General features: G+C 32.5%; 1 protein-coding gene across 1 annotated transcript; it reads left to right on the top strand.

The window, feature by feature from the left end:
* The first annotated feature begins 919 nt into the window (after nt 1-919).
* LOC107478523 (uncharacterized) lies at nt 920-3432 on the top strand. The gene is made up of 4 exons (XM_016098655.3): nt 920-1296; nt 2493-2696; nt 2893-2918; nt 2997-3432. Exons 1-4 carry the CDS (start codon nt 952-954, stop codon nt 3247-3249), a joined length of 828 nt encoding a protein of 275 aa, XP_015954141.1. The 5' UTR covers nt 920-951; the 3' UTR covers nt 3250-3432.
* Nucleotides 3433-22452: the final 19020 nt, after the last annotated feature.

Genomic DNA, 22452 nt, shown 5'->3' with positions numbered 1-22452 from the left:
CCCGCCAAAACTCTTTTTTTTTTACTATTAACTACTAAATAATATATATAATTTCACAACCATATTAATAAGTTTATAATTTCTAAACGCATAAAAAATATATTTTTTATATTCACAAACATTAAAGTCTTTGTAATTATAAATATCTAATAAACATAATTATAAACCAAATTTTCATCCAAAACATAATTATAAATATTGTCTCTAAAATAACATAAATATAATCCAAAATACTCAATTTTCATTTTTATACTCTTATAAGTTGGGTTTTGACAAAAAATTGCAAAAATACCTTCTTACAAAAAAAACTAAGTCCGATGGAAAAGTCCATCCCGCCAAAATCCGCTAAAGTCGACGGTTTAAACGATGCGGGTTAGGCGGACTTATGTTCTTTGGCAGTCCCAATTTTTTAGCTCGGCCGTCTTTTTGGCGAATTATGCGAACCGGCCCAGCGAGTTTAGGCCCATTTGCCACGGTTTGTTATTAATTGCAATGCAAAGGTTTTAAAATTATGTATGAATTATCTTGAACTGAGCAAAATTAAGTATTTCTCTTTTTTTTTTCCCGGTAACATTCCAAATTCATTTAAACATCATGACTATGACTTTTGGCCCTTCTTTTTCAGAAGTGAAGGATATATTTTTTTTAAATTTTTTTCTACTAAAAGCGTAGTGGATAGCCATAGGATATTTTACATGTTCACATAGTTCCTTTCAATTCTCCACTAAAAATCCATCAGATATTTTGCACTCGAGAATAATAGATCAACGATCATATTATTTTTAATGTACATCTCTTTTACACTTCTTTATGATTTTTTTATCAATTATTTTTAATATCAGAGAAATGTTCCACTTCCTCCAAGTCTCACTGAACACTTAAAAGTCAGGAACAAGAACAATCATTAATTCATTACCATACCTGTTGTAACTTGTAAACACCAATATTATAATGTTGCATTCTCAGTGTCACAAGCTTCTCTTCCCAAATCTCCCAGTTCCTCTCTCACTGACCCACCAATACCAACACCATAACCACTCCCCTGTTCTTCATTTTCTGAATAGACGCAACAATGGTAATACTCTTCACGTACTCTCAGCTATTCCTCCAGAAGCTTCACCAGTGCTGATTACTCACTTAGCCCAAGAATTCACAATTACAGGCACCATTCAATTCCCTCTTTTTACAGCCACAAACGAAACACTGCAGGTTGCTTCTAGTGTTCTTCTCACAGGGGCCACCACTGCCTTCTTCTTTCGTACCGTTGTGCGCCGTATCAAACGTGTCAAAGAATTGGTACTCCTCTCTTTCTCTTGAGATTTGATTCTTATTCTATATGCAACCAGTGTTTGTATTGTACTGTTCATGTTCTGCTTCATGCGGTCATGCCTATGGGATACGTATAACATCATGTTCTTAACATTCTTTTAAAAATAAAGTAGAAATAGGTTGTTTACCATTTTTTCCGAGTAACTAAGTTTTAACCAAAATTAATTTATATGTCGTGTTTTTAATGATAGGAAACTGTGGTTAATTAATTTAGGTTGAAATATTTTATTATTACATGAAAAATGATCATAGACTTTTTTTTTCGCCCTTGGTTTTACTGTTGGAAATATTTAAAGTTTGATTTTAGTACCAATAATATATGGAAGATTTTATGTACAATTATGTTTAATTCATTTTTATAAGAATAATTTCAAAAATTGTATACATAGGATGATTGATTAATTAATAAAAAGATCTTATCTAGTTAGTATGTTAAAACTAAGGCCCAAACTAAATCATAACATGGCCACAATTATGCAAACGAGAATAGTCCAAAAACGGGACTTCGTTACTTTAATTATTCTTAGTGTAATTAACAAATACAAAGTGAATGATATATTTTTGGTAATCAGTTGATTAAATAAATTAATGAACATACATATTCAAGGGCTGATCTAAGGCAATATATATATATATGAAGAAAATTAAATCATGCTTTAAATTATCAAAAGATAGATGATGTTAGGCTGTTAGCTTCTAGAAATATATATGAAGATGATTATTGGTAGAGTTCATGCTTCAGTTGTCAAAGTGATAACTTTTGAGTAAAAAAGATGGTGGATTGGTGATAAATACCAATTTACTTCATCATTAAGAAATAATATTTCAAGTTATTCTATCATGTAATTGTACTTATAAATAGGTAAACCCATGCATGATGTTCTTCAAGTGAAGTTACAATAGGTGCATATAGCTTAGATTGAAAATCTTCATTATATTATGCGAATATAATTGAGTAGTTATCTGTATGTATTATGATTATGTTTCTTTTCTTGACTTATCAATTAGTATCTACAATTTATTTATAGCGATAATTTCCATTATCCAATAAATTTTAAGTTTATGAATGATCTCATTAGTATCCTTTTTTACCATTGGTGAAGAATATTTCCTATTGTGCTCCAAACTTTATATTATTTTCTGAAATGTGATTTTGGTTCCAGAAATTTAGGTCCGCTGGAGTGAATAAATCACTAAATGGGTTGAGAGCTATGCAGTCAAATTCCATTAAAGTTAAGGCTCCACCAGCACCTGATCAAGCATTGCTGGGAGCAGTTATAGCAGGTGTTATTGCTCTTATTCTCTTCAATCTGACCTCAAATGTAGACACAGCTCTAAGTCATCACACGGTTTCAAATAATTTCTCGGTTTGTGTCTCTTGACTCATTATTTCTTGTCGTGTTTTTCTTTTTGAAGGACTTGTTGTTTTTGTTCATTCATATTTTAGTGAAACGAATAAAACTTACAAATAAATCAAAGAAACTATATCTTACCAAGAGTTACACAAAAAATTAGCATATTCCAATCAAGAGAGTCTAACGGAAGAAATTTTATCTTTTCCAGGCCCGCCAAATTACAATCACCATAAGGTAGTTGTTATTTCCAATCTTATATACCTTAACACATTTTCATAACGATGCTAAAAACTAGCTTATATTTTGTGACAGGACAATGATAACGGGTTTGTGCTACCTTGCAACATTTATCTACGGTTTCAGTTCTATTGGTCTATTGCTTTATTCTGGCCAGCTTGCCACCAATATTAGCTTTATGGGAAGGTCAGTTACTGGAAAGAAAATTGACAAGAAGATCATTGAGCAGCCAGGCATCTTTTCAAGTTCAACAATCAAAAATATCACAAGTGATGATAATAAACTGAGTACCCCCAAGGAAGATCAAAGCCAAAGCAAGTCAACATAATTGAATTCCATAATATTGAATGTGAAGATTTTATTGTGCATCTTCATCCAAGGAAACTGTCCATTAATTGACATGTGTTACTACTTTTTTCAATGTTGTTCCCACTTTTTGGCAAAAGCTACTATTCAGACAGTAGTGTTGGATTGTTTCAATAGTTGATTACAAAAGGTTTAGCTATAATGTAATGATGAATATTTTTATGAAAATTATTTTAGATATGGTAGTGGGTTCGATTATGGTACCAACTTTTAGGCTACAAGACTAATTTAATGGTATCTCCTCGTAAAAATTATACATGTTTAACAACTTGTGGGCCTGGAAGGTTAGTGAACATTTTATCCAATTAATTAACTTCAATATGAACTACTGGATTAGGGTGGAACCAAAATGGAAGAGGAAAGCATATTACACAGATTGAATTTCAAGTTTTTACCATAATTACAAATTTCTTGAAGGTTTAGTAACCCTGCACCCACACCCAAAGAAGATTAAAAGAAGAATATAAATGAAAAAAAAAAATACAAACATCACTTTGTCTGTCAATTAGTGGCTAATAGATATTTTGACAATTTCTTTTAATTTTAAAATTTTAATTAAATATATAATATTTTTTTAAACTTATATTTTATATTTTTTAAATAAGTTTTTTAGTTAACAATTTTAAAATATCTTTCTTAAACACATTAACCGTTCTATTAATCCCATAATATATAATCAAGATCAATTATTTATTTAAAAAATTTATTTTATATTTTTATTTGCCATGTTACAGTGACATGCATTAGTTACTTTAGATTGAAAACATTTTTTTGCCATTTTTCATCAAATTAAGAAATTCTAATATCATGTTAGAGTTATTTTTGATAAGTCAGCGATTGGTGAATTAGTATTTTCAAAAAAAAAAAAAAATCAAATTTTAAATTTAAGTTAAAATCAATTTTGCACGGTCAATTAGTTATTCATTTGTATTTCGATTAAAAAATAAAGTTAGATTCTAATTTCATGTTAGGATCCCTCATGTTCTGATAATTAGTGGCTAATAGATATTTTGACAAAAAAAAAATTCTAATTTCTTGTTAGAGTCACTATTGTACAGCCAGTTATTAGTTACTATTAGTGTTTTGATAAAAATTTAGACTCTAATTTGATGTTAAAATTACTCTTGCATTATCAAGTAATTGTTGATTAGTGCTTTGAAAAAAAAAAAAACCCATACTCTAATATCTTGTTAGGATTACTCTTGATCTTCCAAAATTAAAGCTGATTTATAAGTATTTTGACAAAAAAGTTACAGAAGCTTCTGGTATTGGGAGTAGATATCAATTTCAGTGAACTTGAATTTTTTGATGATCTTCTTAATAGAAACGAGCAAAATAGAGAAGATGATCAAAGTAGTTCTAAGAAAAAGTTACAATCATTGCCCCCTATTTGCTTTATGAGGTGCAACTTTAGGTTATTGCTAATACTTTTAATTTTTATATTGATGTAATATAGTTATAGATTTGTAGCATTTATTTTTATTTAGATTTTTAACATGATTTATTATTTTTCAAGAGAATTTTGTATATTAATATTTTGAGTTTAATGAAATATCTCATTTTGTAGTAATTAATTTTAGTATATTTATATTATACATAATAATAATAATTGGTGGCAAAAATAATTGAGATTCTAAAAAAAAAGATAGATAGTTGCTTCTAAGAAAATGAGTATAATATAACTAAAAAAGTTTTAAGATTTTAGCGGCAATAATAATGACAACTAAAAGTGAATAACATTACAATTTTAGAATTATTTTTAGTGGCAATATAAATTGCCGGTAAAATAGGTTTTGGCGGCAATAGTAATGGCCATTAAAAGTGAATAACATTGCAATTTTAAAATTACTTTTGGTGGCTATATAAATTGCTAATAAAATTACCGCTAAAAGTTATATACTTTTTGTGGTCATTAAAAAGATTTTTACCGACAAATGTTTTAATTGCCGCTAAAATTTTTTAGCGACAAAATATAAAACAGCTAATGTCTAATTATCGGTAAATGTATTAGCGACTATTTTTATTGTCGTTAAAAGCAAAATAAATAACTGCTAAAAGTAATTTTTTTGTAGTATAATTTTATGATAAAATCACTTACACTACAAGGTAGTTGTTTATTGCTTTAACAAAAGATTATACTCTAATTTCGTTTAAGATCACTCTTGTTCTTCCAATGATCAATATGTGTTTTGACCAAAAATCATTGATTTCGTGTTAGAATAATTATTGCACTACTAGCAGTACAGTTATTGGTTTATCAAGTGTTTTGATGAAAAGGACAGATTCTAATTTTATATTAAACTCATTGTATACCACCAATTTTAACTTAGGTATTATTGATAACTAGGAACCCAGCATGCACGTTACTACTGTTTTAACTTTTAAGTGTTAATATAATTTATCAAATCAAAATATTAAGACTATCAAAAAGTAGAAAAAAAATTATACAAAATTTTTTATAATTATGTAAAAAAAAAATACAAAATAATTATATATATAAAACAAAAAAAGTTAATAAATTTTTAATTTTCAAATATAGTATTTTTGCCACAAATTAATTGTCTAATAAGAAAAAAGAACAAAAAATAAAATATACAGCAGAAACAAAAGGATAATGATAAAAGATAAAGAATAGTTGTCTTACTTTTTTATTAGATCGTTAAGAAATATGTTTTTAGCAATTTAAATTATCGAAAGAACTTTTTTTACTAGACCTTTAAAGATGTCATTGACAACCTAAATTAAAATGATGAAATTGAAAGAATTAATACTAATAGTTACCTTAAATTGGATCATTTAATTTTTTTATGCAACAAGCAAATCAAATTATTCACCTCACGTGAATACACAAAAAAATGCATAAAAGTACCTATAAAATTTATTTAAAAAAATTGCATAAAATGTCTTATAAACTTATTTAAATAAATCCCTAATTAATTATCATAGAAGTTGGTCAAATTTTTCTAGATAAAGCTATGAAATAAAAAATTAAATAAAAAATATGATTCCAAACTTAAATTAACTCTAACTAATTTAAAGTAGATTTGATCTTATTAGATTAAATCTGATTTAATTTAAATAATATTAAACACCTAAAATATGATAATTAATTTAAACTATATTTAATTTAAATTTTAAATATCAAAAAAGTATTACTAAACAAATTAAATATTTTAACAAATCCTAACAATAAACCAAATTTAAATCTAATTAAATAAATTCAAATTCAATTATGATGTAATCCAATAATGTAGATGTTCTCACTTGAATGCTTGCACTTTAAATACTTTTTGAATATGAACTAAATCTAATAAGCTTAGTTAGATGTGGTCTAGATTTAGTAAACTTCTCGTGGTTATTTATATTTCAAAAAAATTTATATTTCTTCCTCATTAAGTTGATGCAATTATATTTGAGATGAATTTTTGATTTTTTTTTTATCTCCAAGGTCAACATAATGAAATTCTCTTAGTAATCAAATCTTTAAATATGACAACATTGCAATTCTATTATTTGATTTTAGAATGACAAAAATATCCTTTTGAGCATGTATCATCCTCTCTTTCTTTAAAAAGTTATGTCCTTAAATCTACATATATATAAAAACAAGAAAAATTAGATACACTAAACACAATTGAATTATAATACTTACAAAAAAAATTAATTTTGTTAAAATTGTCATATATAATCCTTAATACTTTTAACGGACCATCTTCTCTAGCTGTAGTTTTTCTCTAAATAAAAAGCTCCTCTTTTATCCAATGAATCCAAATCAATTTCCTGGTTCAAAGACCATGTTTAATGGATCTTTTTGACTAATTGAATTGTGGCAATGGCCTTCTTGTTAACTATGTTATGAGTCTTCGTATGTACAAGTTTAACTTTTTTAACCTTATTTTCACCATCTAAATTAATATCATTACACAAAGATAAAAACATTAAATTTAAAATAGTCAAATAGTTAAAATTATTTAAAGATTCACAATGATAACAATCAACAGATTTATGAGTTTCAGAATTATAAGAAAGCCCAATGTCTCACAAATAATTATCTAAAATATTCTTAATATGTAAGATATAATAATTTAAATAACTAGCATAAGTTAGCACATAATCAATCTCTTTGAGAAATAATTTAGCCATGTGTGTGAAATCTTTAATAGTTTGATATACAATTAAATCTGCCATCATATTAAATCTGTCTACAATAAGAATAATGATATATTTATAGTTTTTTACCCTATGCAAGTCAAGTAAGAATCCATAAAAATTAAATATCCATTCAACTATGAATAGGAATAAACAAAGGGATGAACAATATATTTAACAGAACTTGAAATTCAACTTGCCTACATAAAATGCAATCAAAATAAATTCTTTCAATATTTTTACGTCCTTGAAGCCAACAAAAATATATGAACATATCTGAGATTTTTTTTTTTATTTTGCTATGGTTATTTAAATCAATATTCTCACAAGCAATATATACAAAAAAAATTAGAATTAGTTGCATAAAAAATCTTCATATATTCAAATACTAACAAATTAAAAGTATGAGTAGTGATTAAATCATACATTTTGAGTAATTCATGAGTAACCACATTTTCATTATCTTGTTCAACCATATATGGAGAATAATCAAGCAGCTCAGTCTATTTTGTATGCTTCTTGTTAAAGTTCCTTTGAATTATCAAATGCAAAACATACAACATGTAACACTCTATCACATAAAGTCTTACACTATAGCCGTAAATCAAAAGTGGTGAGATATTATGACATCTAAAACAGAAAAGTACATACATAATATTCGAAGAAATATAATTTAACTAGGAAACTGTGAAAGAGAGGATAAAACAAAAGCGATAAATCATCATCACACACGTAACGTAAAGATAAAAGAGTCAATATATATATATATATATAGGATTCAGAAGGAGATACATAGTAAGTACTAGTCTCGACTTACGAAAAAATGCCGGCTAAAAAATATTACAAACCAAAAGTATACCTAAAATATAATCTTATTTTTCCAAAATAAAACCTCTAAGAGAGATATATAAGTACATATTCAAAAGTGGAGAATAAATATACTAAGCACAAAATATAAAAATACAAAAGGAGTCTTTGCTTTCCAAAAAAAATTTAGCATGCTCAACGAGGTGCATCACGTCCTGTATCTGAAAATCAACAAAATTGGCAATGAATAAGAACTCGAAGATTTTCAATAGGATAATAGTTCCAAATAGAGACGATATAAAACTATATGAACCCGCTAGACAATCCTAAACTCCAACACCCAAAATTCAAGCCTAGGATTATACTAAACCAAATAGAGTTAGAATATACTAAGTTCTCAACTATACCAGTGGTCCATAACCTCGGTTCTCCACAACATATATCAGCATCTTTCTTTTTAGTATCACAGTTGTTCAGTATTTAATTCAGTAATTAGTTTAATAGCAGCAAACACAAGTAATAAGATTCAAATACAAACAAGATCAATTATAACAAATCCGACAATTAGCAATTAAACAGAGTTATTCACATGGGTAATTCAAGTACAATATACACACCCAAACAATAATAGATAAATGTACACGATGCATGCCTGTCCTACTAGCCATGAGCTCACGCGTCGGTTATATTGCCAAAATCTGACTCAAGTAAGCGAAATTAACCAATGTCCTTACCCCAAGGTTCCACAAATAAATATGCAAGCGAGATTCACTATCATCCTTGCCAATCACATTAAACCACGAGTAAGCGAGATTAACCATCATTCTTACCCAAAAAATCATGAACAAGCGGGATTAATCACCATTCTTCCTCGGGAGAAAATTCAAATCAATGCACGAGCGAGATTCACCACCGTCCTTGTTATTTTAGTTATTCAGATCTCAATCAAATCAATGCACAAGCGAGATTCACCACCGTCCTTGTCATTTTGATAAGTTCATAATCATTAAATTCATTAGTCACAATTCTCTACAGTAATCAATTTCATTTAATTCACCCACATTTCTTCCAGAGCCTAAATAATAGCTATCGGACTTCATTTGGGGTTTACAGGAATTTACAAGCTTGTCGAAAAAGCTAAACAGCTAAATACATAGTTTTTTTCAAGAAAACAGGACCTGTGCGTGCATATACCTCTATGCGCACGCACATACTAGAAGCAATTTCTGACTCATGCGTACGCTTCATCCTTGTGCGTACGCACGAGCACTTACACTTGTCCTGATTGGTGCGCATGCACAACCCTGTGTGCGCACACGCAAGCCAAAATTGCTGGTTTTCTGCATAATCTCATATTTCAAATTTTTTTATACTCGTTTTTAAACGTTCATAACTTTCTCTACAAAATTCTATTTTCCTCCGTTCTTAGACGATTTTAAAGATATTTTCACTAGCTTTAATTTAAGATAGATTTTATACAAATTCAACTTTCAAGAACCAAGTTATGTCCCGTCAAAATTAGTTAAAATTCTGTTTTCTACAAAAATCTACATAATATCATTTTAACAATTCTCTAATTTACTTCATTCCTAACCATCACAAACCATTATTAGGCACCATCAACACACAATTATGAATACTCAATCACCTTCTAATTATTCAAGCCTAATCAACCTAATTCCATCTTATATGACATAAGCTATCAAAATGTCCATTCACAACAACAATCACAACTCACCAGTTATCTATCCAAACTTATCATTTCGACCACAATTCACAACATGTGTAAATTCTGAGTAATTAGTAAATAATTAACTAATAAATTAATTTTTATTTAAAGAAATAAAAAATTAAATTTTATAGTTTAGAATGGAAGAAATAATTAAAATATGAATTTTGATACTAACTTTAAGGGTTTTGGCTCAAAATTGAGCCGAANNAGAGCAGAACGGTGGGGAAACGGAGGAAGAACTCAAACCCTTGCCCAAATTCAATTCACCATAACTTTCAATCAGGAGCTCCGATTGATGAGCCGTCAGCAGCCACATGTTCGTCTTGGAATGCTCTTCAAAACCATTCTAACCATGAGGTAAGACTGCTGCATTTTTACTCCCAGTTTCTCTTCCTTTAGTTTAAAAAATGTTAGGTTTTGAGAATTGAAAAATTGAATTATTTTGTCGGTTTAGGTGAATTTTGGTAATGGAAAATTATTGGATTTTCACCCAATTGCTTGTGGGTAATGGTAAGGAACTCATAACCCTTGTGAATCCTTTAATTAAATGAGATTGGATAGTGAAATTAGTGGTTGTGTATGTAATTGTGTGAAATTAGATTGTGTAAATGTGAATTAGAACAATAATGATGATGTTGGAGGCAAATTGGATGATATCGGTGACTAGGAAGCGGACCATGGAGGTTGGGTCTTCGTTCGATGAGGATTTGAGATTTTGGACACTTGAGGAGTGGAGGTATTTTGTGGTGCTTCGGTATTAGGAAGAAATTGGCCGAGGTATTGTTTTGGTTTCTCGTAGATAATATATAATGTTTTGTGAAAATATAGGCTAGATGACCATAGGATAGGTTAAAAATGTGGGAATATCTTAATGCTAGTAACCTTGATGAAAATGTGAAATTATATTGTGAATAAGTTGATGAATGATGATTTTGTTGAGTTGGTTGTAGGAATTGTGTTAATTAATGTTGTTGATGGGAGTTGATGAATGATTATTGATGAATGTGAGTATTGATGACAAAATATTGAGGATTGGTTGAGTTGTATGTGTATATATGTGTGTGTGTGTGTGTGCGTGCGTGTGTGTGTTTGTTAAATAATGAATGAATTGGGAGTTGGAAATGATTTGAAAAGGATTTGAAAGGTGGTTTGTGTGTGTGTGTGTGTTTGTTAAATAATGAATGAATTGGGAGTGTGTGTGTGTGTATGTGTATGTTGAATAATGAATGAATTGAGAGTTGGAACTGATTTGAAAAGGATTTGAAAGGTAGTTTGGATGGGACCTAAGAAGGGTGACAAAGTTTGAGTTTTAGGGGAGGTGTTGCCAAAATTTTATGAGAATTTTAGGAATGTTTTAAATTTAAGAATGAAATTGAAATTGGTTGTGGTTTAAATGATTTGGTTTTGAGATTGGTTTGGAACTTTTGGTTTAAACAATTTGGTTTTGATTTGAATGATTTGGCTTTAGTTTAAATTTTATTTTGATCAATTCAAATTGAGAAGCTATGATTTTAAGGATTTTTAAGGAATTTAAGGAAATGAGATTGGTTGTCGCTCCTCTAAAATCTAGAGGCCTTGCCGAGGAGTTTAACTAACAAATGACATTCTTTTATATTTTAAAAGAAGAATTGGTTTTAAGTAAAATTGTTTTGAAGATTTTGGAAAATGTTACAAAGAGGTGATTTTGGTTTTAAAGGAAAAAGAGATTTGATATTTGAATTACCTAGGCAGTACGTAAAAGTTGTGGCTTAGTCCCACTTGCTTCGGGTCAAGATTTTAAAAGATTATGGTTTTGAATGTGAGTTTTGACCTGGCAAGGATCGTGGTGATGTATCGCTTGTCCAGTGTCGCGATGGACGTGGGGATCGTGGTTGTTTACCTCCCATGGGTTGTAAATGTGTTTGTTGCTATCGCAATTATTTACTGCCTACGTGTGTGCTGTTTTCTAATTGAAAATGTCTGTGGGGATCGAGGTTGTTTACCGCCCACAGATGATGGGGATCGAGGTAGTTTACCGCTCACCAGGTGAGGATCGTGGTATTGTACCGCTCACCAGTTTTTAAGAGGACGATGTCCGGGTTAGCTACCGGACATGTCGGGTTGGCTTTATAACTGCTCACCAGTTTTGTTTGATTGTGCACTATTTGGGTTTGTCTATGTGATTTTCCTATGCTTATTTGCTATATGTTCTACCTGTTGTATTTGCTTGCTACCTGTGTTTTCTTTGTCTGCATTGTTTGTTTGTGCAACTGAGATACCCCTTGTCTGGCAGAGAAGTTACGAGGGCAGTTCCACCAGAGTGTTGGAGGATTTGGAGTAATGGGAGAACTTGTGAAGGGTTAAGTTAGAAATTGGATTAGAACCTAAGAGCCCTAAATAGATTACCCTGTTATGGTTTTAAATTATAATTTTAGGATTTAAATCTGAGTGTCGAAGTTCTAGGATCGCCTCTGCCTTTTCCGAGACCTTATATATTATGTATGTGGGCACTATTACCATGCTGAGAACCTCTGATTCTCATTCCATATCTATATTGTTTTCAGATGCAGGTTGAGATGTGCCTCGGTGAGCGTCTGGAGGTTCCTATGGCAAGCGAAGTTGGGAAGTTAAGTTTTGGGGTGGTCTGTTATGTATTTTCTATTCATAGATTTTTGGGAGAACTATGTGTTTTCTTTATGCATAATGGGTTATTTTGGGATATATACTTATGCTTATATTATGTATATAAATATTCTCTGGCCAGCCTTGGCTTCGCAGGTTGAGCCCGAAGCTTGAATATTTTGTATCTTTTGACTATCCGCTCTTATTATATATGTGTTTCTACTTTTCTTTGTACCAAGTTTCCATTTACGTGAGGGTTGTGCTTTTTGTTTTGCGACTTTGCTTAAGAATTTCTTTCGAAGCTCCTCAAATATAAATTTCTTTCAACTATATTATGTATATATTTTATTTTAGAGGTCGTAATACCTGACCACCTCTATTTTACGACTTAAGCGTAAGACTCCGTGTGGTAGGGTGTTACAACATGACTTTTACATAACTTACCAAAACTTACCAAATACGGGATACCTTACCCTATCATGGCTTTTGACTCATTTTAACATATCAAAGCAATAGGTAATCAACCACACATTATATCCAATCACAAAACACATTCAAACTCAAACATACTCATTTCTCAAGTTCACACTATATTACAACAATTAGTCAACCATCAACCAACCATTTTCATTCAATCCTATCCTAGGACTTATAACCTAGATTTTCACTTAACTTTACATGATGTCTAGCTGAAACCAAAATCCGTACCTTAATGAAGGCGGTTTCCAACCCTTGAATCCTTCACTTTTCGCCCAATCCAAGCTTCAACAAAAGCTTCGCAACCACACCGAACATCCAATCACGCACCAAAATAACCAAACAAGCCAATCTACTCCATATAATCTAATTATATCAATTATTCAATAATTACACTAGGATTTTCACTCAAAATTAGAGATAATGAAGGAATTGGGCTTCCTTACCTTGTACCACTCAATCTCGGGTCAAAACTCCGCTAGAGATTGTTCTTGGGCTTCCCCTAAAATATAAAAATCACAATATTTCAATATTCACATACTCAAAACGCAAAAAGAAGAGAAATTTTGAAAATGGTTCAAGGTTCTTGGGAGTACTTACCGCAAAAGTGGTATAAAATCGAAGAGCACGACGAGAGTGACACGTGGCCACAAACGGGTCTTCGATCGGAGCTACAATTTGGAAGTTATGTGGATTTAAAGATTAAAGTGAATAGTGACTAAATTCGCTCTTCACTCTTTTCTCTCCTTCATGTGTATCTCTCTTAATAAGGGAGAATGTGTGCTGAGTTTGCTACATGTAGGGGATAAATGAGTGTGGGCTCGTGCCTAGTGAGACCCGTTTGTTAATTTTTGTCTATTCGACCTAACTTAGAGCCAAAATCTTTAAAATAAGTGTTTCAATTCGTATCTAAATATTTTTATTTCTTCCAATTATAAAAAAATTTCAAATTATTAACTATTTTCTCTCATAATCAATTTATTATTTAATTGAGTTTTACACAATACCTTGTCACATGTTGAGTACTTGAGACGTATACCATGTATCTACTCACTTAAGTATAGAATTGGTTTTTTTCTTTCTTTCTATCCATATTAATGGCTTCAAAACTTACCACAAAACCTGCAAAATCTTAAAAAATTGATATAAAAATACGAAACAATTCATTGTTAGATATATGATAAATTAAATACTTTTTAAACTTTAGTAACACTAATACATTCTTATCTAAACTAACATTTTTTAGATCTCTTTCGTAAGTGTGTTTATTGTTTTAAATTTTTTTTCATTAACTTTTCTTTCTCACTATGCTCTTTGTTTTTGATGCGTGAGCATCTTTCCTATCTTTTTCTAGTGAATTTGTATCTAATTTGTTGAGTTTAATAAAGAATTAATTATCTTTTAGCCAAAATGGATGCTAATTTGAGTCTTTTGCAATTTTGTTTATTTTAGGTAGCATTCGGCTGGATTTGGTGGAGTTTCTGCAGCACAAGAATCAAAGGAGATAGCAGTGAAGAGCGACGCGTACGCGTGACTGACGCGTGCGCATGATTTGGAGCTTTCCATGGTGACGCGTGTGCGTGACTAACGCGGACGCGTGATTTGAAGAATTTCACAGCGACGCGTGCGCGTGATCGACGCGTCCACGTGACTTGCGAAGAAGACCAGCGACGCGTACGCGTGACTGACGCATACGCGTGACATGCGTCACGTGCAGAAAACGCAGAAAACACTGGGGTGATTTCTGGACCCCATTTTAGCACCCAAGTTAGGCACAGATCCAGTGAAACCAAGTGGTCCCCACGTTATAAGACGCAGAGTAGTTAGTTAATTCTGATTTAAATTCAAATTTGATTTTAAAATAGGAAAAGATATTATTTTAATTTTAAAAATTAGATTTTAAATTTATTAGGATTAGTTATAAAAAGGGGAGACTTCTCTTCTATTAAGATTCTATTAGGGGATTCCATTAGGAAATTCTATACAAATTTACATTCAGCATTCCATGAGCAACTAACCCTCCATTGTTAAGGTTAGGAGCTCTATCTATTTGTATAGATTGATTTTATTACTTTTTCTATTTTAATTCATGTATGGATTTATAATTTAAGAATTATTTTTGCTCTTTATTTTATGAATTTGGGTGGAACGGAAGTATGACTCTCTTTCTATTTGAGTTCTTGTAAAACTTGGAAAAGCTCTTTACTTGAATAACAGCTTGAAAACAATTTCTCCTAAATTTTATTTGAATTTAATGGGATACGTGACATATAATCCTCTTATTTTTGGGTAATTAGAATTTTTGTGGCATATAAACTGGAACTCGATCATCACCCTCTAATTGGAATTAATTGACCAAGGAATTGGCAGTTGATGAATTTTAGAGGAGACTAGGAAGGTCTAAGGAATTAGGGTCTAGTCACACATAGTTAGCCATAAATTAAATCCTACATGATTAAAATAGTTAGTAAAAAATGTTAATCCGGAAAAATAGATAACTCTGAAACCTTAACTGCTTTCTCCATAATTTATTCCCAACTTATTTATTTGTCTATCCTTTTAATATTCTAAGTTCGAACTTAAACCTTTTGAATATCTCAAAACCCTTTTTTGCTTGCCTAACTAAGCCAATCAATCAATCATTGTTGCTTGATCCATCAATTCTCGTGGGATCGATCCTTACTCACGTAAGATATTACTTGGTACGACCCGGTGCACTTGCCAGTTAGTTTGTGGGTTATAAAATACCGCACCAAGTTTTTGGCGCCATTGCCGGAGATTGACTGTGATTAACAACTATTAGTTGTTTGATTGCTTAGATTAGACGTTTTATTTTTAATTTTATTAAAATCTATTTTTAAAAATTTTTCGAAAAAAATATATATAGATATATATTTTGATTTATTTTATTTTCTTTTTTCCTCTTAATTTTTGAAATTAAGTTTGGTGTCCCCGTAGTAATTTTTCTCAAAAAAAATATTTTCAAAAAAAATTTCTGTTCTGTCTTCTTTGCTTTCCTGTTTACCACATGGTGCGTTTAATTCTTTTTGGTGTTTTGTGCTAAGAAAAATAATGGAGAGAGATCACATGGGTTACTACTCACACCCAAGGAGTGATTCTTATTATTATGGATGGAGGAACGACTCAAATTTTGGTTGGCAAAGTTGAAACCAAAGAAACTTCAGTGCTCCATGATCCAACTATCAAGAACCACCATCTCCATATTTACACCAAGAGCCACCACCTCTCTATCCATATCAAGAACCATCATCTTTCTACCCATATCAAGAGCCACCATCTCCCTATTCATACCAAGAGCCACTATCTCCCTATTCATATCAAGAACCATCATCTCCTTCTTATTCATATCAAGAGCCACAATCTCCTTATTCATCTCAAATACCATAAGATCTTGAGCTCCTCATGAAAGAATTCCTACATGATATAAAGACGAGTGTCAAAAATGTAGAGAATTATATGCAGACGATGATCAAGAACCAGGAAGGGGAACAAGCAAATTCCTTCCCAAGAGATATAATGCAAGATCCTATGGAAGAAAGTGAGGAAACCAATCAAAGGAGTTTATACTCCAGTGAATTAGAGAACTTTTCACCCTCACATATGGAAGAAGAGGAAGATGTACAACCTCTCATGCCCTTGGTAAGCAATGAAGAAGAGATTGAATTAGAAGAGAGCTACCAAGAGGAAGAGGTTGAAATTGAGGAAGCATGCAAAGAGGTAGAAGAATTCAAAGAAGAACACAAGGGAGTGGAGCTTGCAAGACCTCTTCCAAAGCCATCACTATCTAATACAACATTCAAGTGGGTAAAATTCCTATCCTTAACCTTTACTTTTCCACTTGAATATGGGCTACTAGAGATGGATGGTCAACTTAGAGCTCTTTGTGGGAATAAATCCTAGGGTCAACTTTGATCAAAGGTTGGACCAAGTCCTTATGAACATATGTGTGGAAGGAGCTCAATGGAAAAGAGACTCAAAAGGCAAGCCGGTTCAATTAAGAAGACTGGACCTAAAGCCTGTGGCTAGAGGATGGTTGGAGTTCATCCAACGCTCCATAATCCCCACTAGCAACCGATCCAAAGTTACTGTGGATCGGGCCATCATGATCCATAGCATCATGATTGGAGAGGAAGTAGAAGTTCATGAAGTCATCTCTCTTGAATTCTACAAAACAGCCAAAAAGTCCTCCACCATGGCAAGGCTAGCTTTTCCTCATCTTATTTGCCATCTATGCTACTCAGATAGAGTTATCATAGAAGGAGACATTCTCATTGAAGAGGACAGGCCCATTACTAAGAAGAGGATGGAGCAAACAAGAGAGCCTACTCATGGATCTCAAGAGACGCATGAGAGAGCTCATCATCAAGAAATCCCTGAGATGGCTCAAGGGATGCATTTTCCTCCAAACAACTATTGGGAACAACTTAATACTTCTCTAGAAGACTTGAGTTATAACATGGACCAATTAAGGGTGAAACACCAAGAGCACTCCATCATTCTCCATGAAATTAGAGAAGATCAAAGAGCAACGAGGGAGGAGCAACAAAGGTAAGGAAGAGACATAGAAGAGCTCAAGGACATCATTGGTTCTTCAAGAAGAAGGCGCCACCATCACTAAGGTGGACTCATTCCTTGTTCTTATTTCTCTGTTTTTCGATTTTTATGCTATATGTTTGTGTCTTTACTACATGATCATTAGTATTTAGTAACTATGTCTTAAGGCTATGAATAATTCCATGAATCTTTCACCTTTCTTAAATGAAAAATGTTTTTAATATAAAATAACAAGAAGTGCATAAGTTTTGAATTTATCCTTGAAATTAGTTTGATTATATTGATGTGGTGACAATACTTTTTGTTCTCTGAATGAATGCTTGAACAGTGCATATTTTTTATCTTGTTGTTTATGAATGTTAAAATTGTTAGCTCTTGAAAGAATGATGAACAAGAGAAATGTTATTGATAATCTGAAAAATCATAAAATTGATTCTTGAAGTAAGAAAAAGCAGTGAAAAAGTAAAAGCTTGCGAAAAAAATTTAAAAAGAAAAAGAAAAAGCCAATATCCCTTAAAAACCAAAAAGCAAGGGTAAAAAGGATCCAAGGCTTTGAGCATCAATGGATAAGAGGGCCCAAGGAAATAAAATCCAGGCCTAAGCGGCTAAATGAAGCTGTCCCTAACCATGTGCTTGTGGCATGCAGGTCCAAGTGAAAAGCTTGAGACTGAGTGGTTAAAGTCATGATCCAAAGCAAAAAGAGTGTGATTAAGAGCTCTGGACACCTCTAACTGGGGACTTTAGCAAAGCTGAGTCACAATCTGAAAAGGTTCACCCAGTCATGTGTCTGTGGCATTTATGTATCTGGTGATAATACTGGAAAACAAAGTGCTTAGGGCCACGACCAAGACTCATAAAAGTAGCTGTGTTCAAGAATCAACATACTTAACTAGGAGAATCAATAACACTATCTGAACTCTGAGTTCCTATAGAAGCCAATCATTCTAAACTTCAAGGGATAAAGTGAGATGCCAAAACTGTTCAGAAGCAAAAAGCTACAAGTCCCGCTCATCTAATTAGAACTAATATTCATTGATATTTTGAGATTTATAGTATATTCTCTTCTTTTTATCCTATTTGATTTTCAGTTGCTTGGGGACAAGCAACAATTTAAGTTTGGTGTTGTGATGAGCGGATAATTTATACGCTTTTTGGCATTATTTTTAGGTAGTTTTTAGTAGGATCTAGCTACTTTTAGGGATGTTTTCATTAGTTTTTATGAAAAATTCATATTTCTGGACTTTACTACGAGTTTGTGTGTTTTTTTATGATTTCAGGTATTTTCTGGCTAAAATTGAGGGACCTGAGCAAAAATCTGATTCAGGCTGAAAAAGGACTGCTGATGCTGTTGGATTCTTGGATTCTGACCTCCCTGCACTCGAAATGGATTTTTTGGAGCTACAGAACTTTAAATGGTGCGCTCTCAACGGTGTTGGAAAGTAGACATCTAGCGCTTTCCAACAATATATAATAGTTTATACTTTGTTCGAGTTTAGACGATGCAAACTGGCATTCAACGCTAGTTCTATGCTGCATTCTGGAGTAAAACGCCAGAAACACGTCATAAACCAGAGTTAAATGCCAAAAACACGTTACAACTTGGCGTTTAACTCCAAAAGAAGCCTCTGCACGTGTAAAGCTCAAGCTTAGCCCAAGCACACACTAAGTGGGCCCCGGAAGTGGATTTCTGCATCAATTACTTATTTCTGTAAACCCTAGTAGCTAGTCTAGTATAAATAAGACATTTTACTATTGTATTAGACATCTTGGTCTCATCTTTACCTTGGCATCTATCTTTGGACGTTTAGTTCTTAGACTTTGGGGGCTGGCCATTCGACCATGCTTGGACCATTATCACTTATGTATTTTCAATGGTGGAGTTTCTACACACCATAGATTAAGGGTGTGGAGCTCTGCTGTACCTCGAGTTTTAATGCAATTACTACTATTTTCTATTCAATTCAGCTTATTCTTGTTCTAATATATTCATTGCACTTCAACATGATGAATGTGATGATCAATGAAACTCATCATCATTCTCACTTATGAACGTGTGATTGACAATCACTTCCGTTCTACCTTAGAACGAACAAATATCTCTTGGATTCCTTAAACAAAATCTTTGTGGTATAAGCTAGAACCCTTTGGCAGCCATTCTTGAGAATCCGAAAAGTCTAAACATTGTCTGTGGTATTCCGAGTAGGATCAGGGATTGAATGACTATGACGAGCTTCAAACTCGCGATTGTTGGCGTAGTGACAGACGCAAAAGAATCAATGGATTCTATTCCGACATGATCGAGAACCGACAGATGATTAGCCGTGCTGTGACAAGAGCATTTGGACCTTTTTCACTGAGAGGATGAGAAGTAGCCATTGCCAACGGTGATGCCCTACATACAGCTTGCCATGGAAGGGAGTATGAAGGATTGAAGGAAGGCAGCAGGAAAGCAGAGATTCAGAAGGAACACATCATCTCCATACACTTATCTGAATTCCTACCAATGATTTACATAAGTATCTCTATCTTATTTTATACTTTATTTATTATTATTTTCGAAAACTCCATAACCATTTATTATCCGCCTAACTGAGATTTACAAGATGACCATAGCTTGCTTCATACCAACAATCTCCGTGGGATCGACCCTTACTCACGTAAGATATTACTTGGACAACCCAGTGCACTTGCTGGTTAGTTGTGCAGAGTTATGACAAAGTGTGATTCACGTTTGAGACCGCTACCAAGTCTTTGGCGCCATTGTTGATGATCACAATTTCGTGCACCAATTCCATTAGGGAATTCTATATAAATTTACATTCGGGATTCCATGAGCAACTAACCCTCCATTGTTAAGGTTAGGAGCTCTGTCTATTTGTCTGGATTGATTCGTTTGCTCTTTCTAATTTAATTCATGTTTTGATTTATATTTCAATAATTGTTTTTGTTCTTTATTTTATGATTTGGGTGGAACGGAAGTATGACCCATGTTCTAATTAAGTTCTTGTATAACTTGGAAAAACTCTATACTTGAACAACAGCTTAAAAACATATTATCCTGAATTTCTAATTGTTTGTATTTAACGGGATACGTGACATATAATCCCCTTATTTTTGGATAATTAGGATTCTTGTGGCATATAAACTGGACTTTGATCATCACCTTCTAATTGGAATTAATTGACCAATGAATTGGCAGTTAATGAATTTTAGAGGAGACTAGGAAGGTCTAAGAAATTAGGGTCTAGTCACATATAGTTTGCCATGAATTAAATCTTGCATGATTAAAATAGTTAGTAAGAAAAATCAATCCAGAAAATAGACAACTCCGAAGCCTTAACTGTTTTCTCCATATTTTATTCTCAACTCATTGCTGCTTGCTTTCTGAAATTCTTAATTTACTGTTTAATGCTCTTTGAATATTAAAACACTCTTTTCTGCTTGTCTAACTAATCCTATCAAACTCTATTGTTGCTTAATTCATCAATCATCGTGGGAATACAGAAGTGATGTATTGCATGAGAAATTGAGTTAATTTTAAAAGTAGTCTTATTTACTTAAATGTGGTGGTATTTTCTATAATTCTGAATGCATGACATGAACAGTTGGTGCACGAAATTGTGATCATCAACAATGGCACCAAAAACTTGGTAGCACTCTCAAACGTGAATCACACTTTGTCACAACTCTGCACAACTAACCAGCAAGTGCACTGGGTCGTCCAAGTAATACCTTACGTGAGTAAGGGTCGATCCCACGGAGATTGTTGGTATGAAGCAAGCTATGGTCATCTTGCAAATCTCAGTTAGGCAGATTATAATGGTTATAAATGGTTTTCGAAAATAATAATAAATAAAGCATAAAATAAAATAGAGATACTTATGTAATTCAATGGTTGGAATTTCAGATAAGTGCATAGAGATGCTAGTTCCTGTTGAATCTCTGCTTTCCTACTGCTTTCATCCAATTCTTCATACTCATTTCCATGGCAAGCTGTATGTAGGGCATCACCGTTGTCAATGGCTACTTCCCATCCTCTAAGTGAAAAAGATCCAAATGCTCTTGTCACAGCACGCTAATCATCTGTCGGTTCTCGATCATGTCAGAATAGAATTCATTGATTCTTTTGCGTCTGTCACTACGCCCAATAATCGCGAGTTTGAAGCTCGTCACAGTCATTCAATCCATGAATCCTAATCAGAATACCACAGACAAGGTTTAGACTTTCCGGATTCTCAAGAATGGCCGCCAAAGGGTTCTAGCTTATACCACGAAGATTCTGATTAAGGAATCCAAGAGATACTCGCTCGTTCTAAGGTAGAACGGAAGTGGTTGTCAGTCACACGTTCATAAGTGAGAATGATGATGAGTGTCACGAATCATCACATCCATCAGGTTGAAGTGCAACGAATATCTTAGAACAAGAATAAGCTGAATTGAATAGAAAAGAGTAGTAATTGCATTAAAACTCGAGGTGCAGTAGAGCTCCACACCCTTAATCTATGGTGTGTAGAAATTCCACCGTTGAAAATACATAAGTGATCAAGGTTCAGGCATGGCCGAATGGCCAGCCCCCATAAACGTGATCAAAGGATCATAAGGTAATCCAAAAATAATCCAAAGATGTGGTCAAAAAGACCTAGTACAATAGTAAAAAGTTCTATTTATACTAAAACTAGCTACTAGGGTTACAGAGATAAGTGATTCATGCAGAAATCCACTTCCGAGACCCACTTGGTGTGTGCTTGGGCTGAGCTTGAGCTTTACATGTGCAGAGGTTTCTCTTGGAGTTAAACGCCAAGTTGTAACGTGTTTTTGGCGTTT

This window comes from Arachis duranensis, chromosome 3 (assembly GCF_000817695.3).
Source record: "Arachis duranensis cultivar V14167 chromosome 3, aradu.V14167.gnm2.J7QH, whole genome shotgun sequence".
Classification (NCBI taxonomy): domain Eukaryota; kingdom Viridiplantae; phylum Streptophyta; class Magnoliopsida; order Fabales; family Fabaceae; genus Arachis; species Arachis duranensis.
The sequence above is the reverse complement of the archived record's forward strand: the minus strand, read 5'-3'. Positions and strand labels throughout refer to the sequence as shown.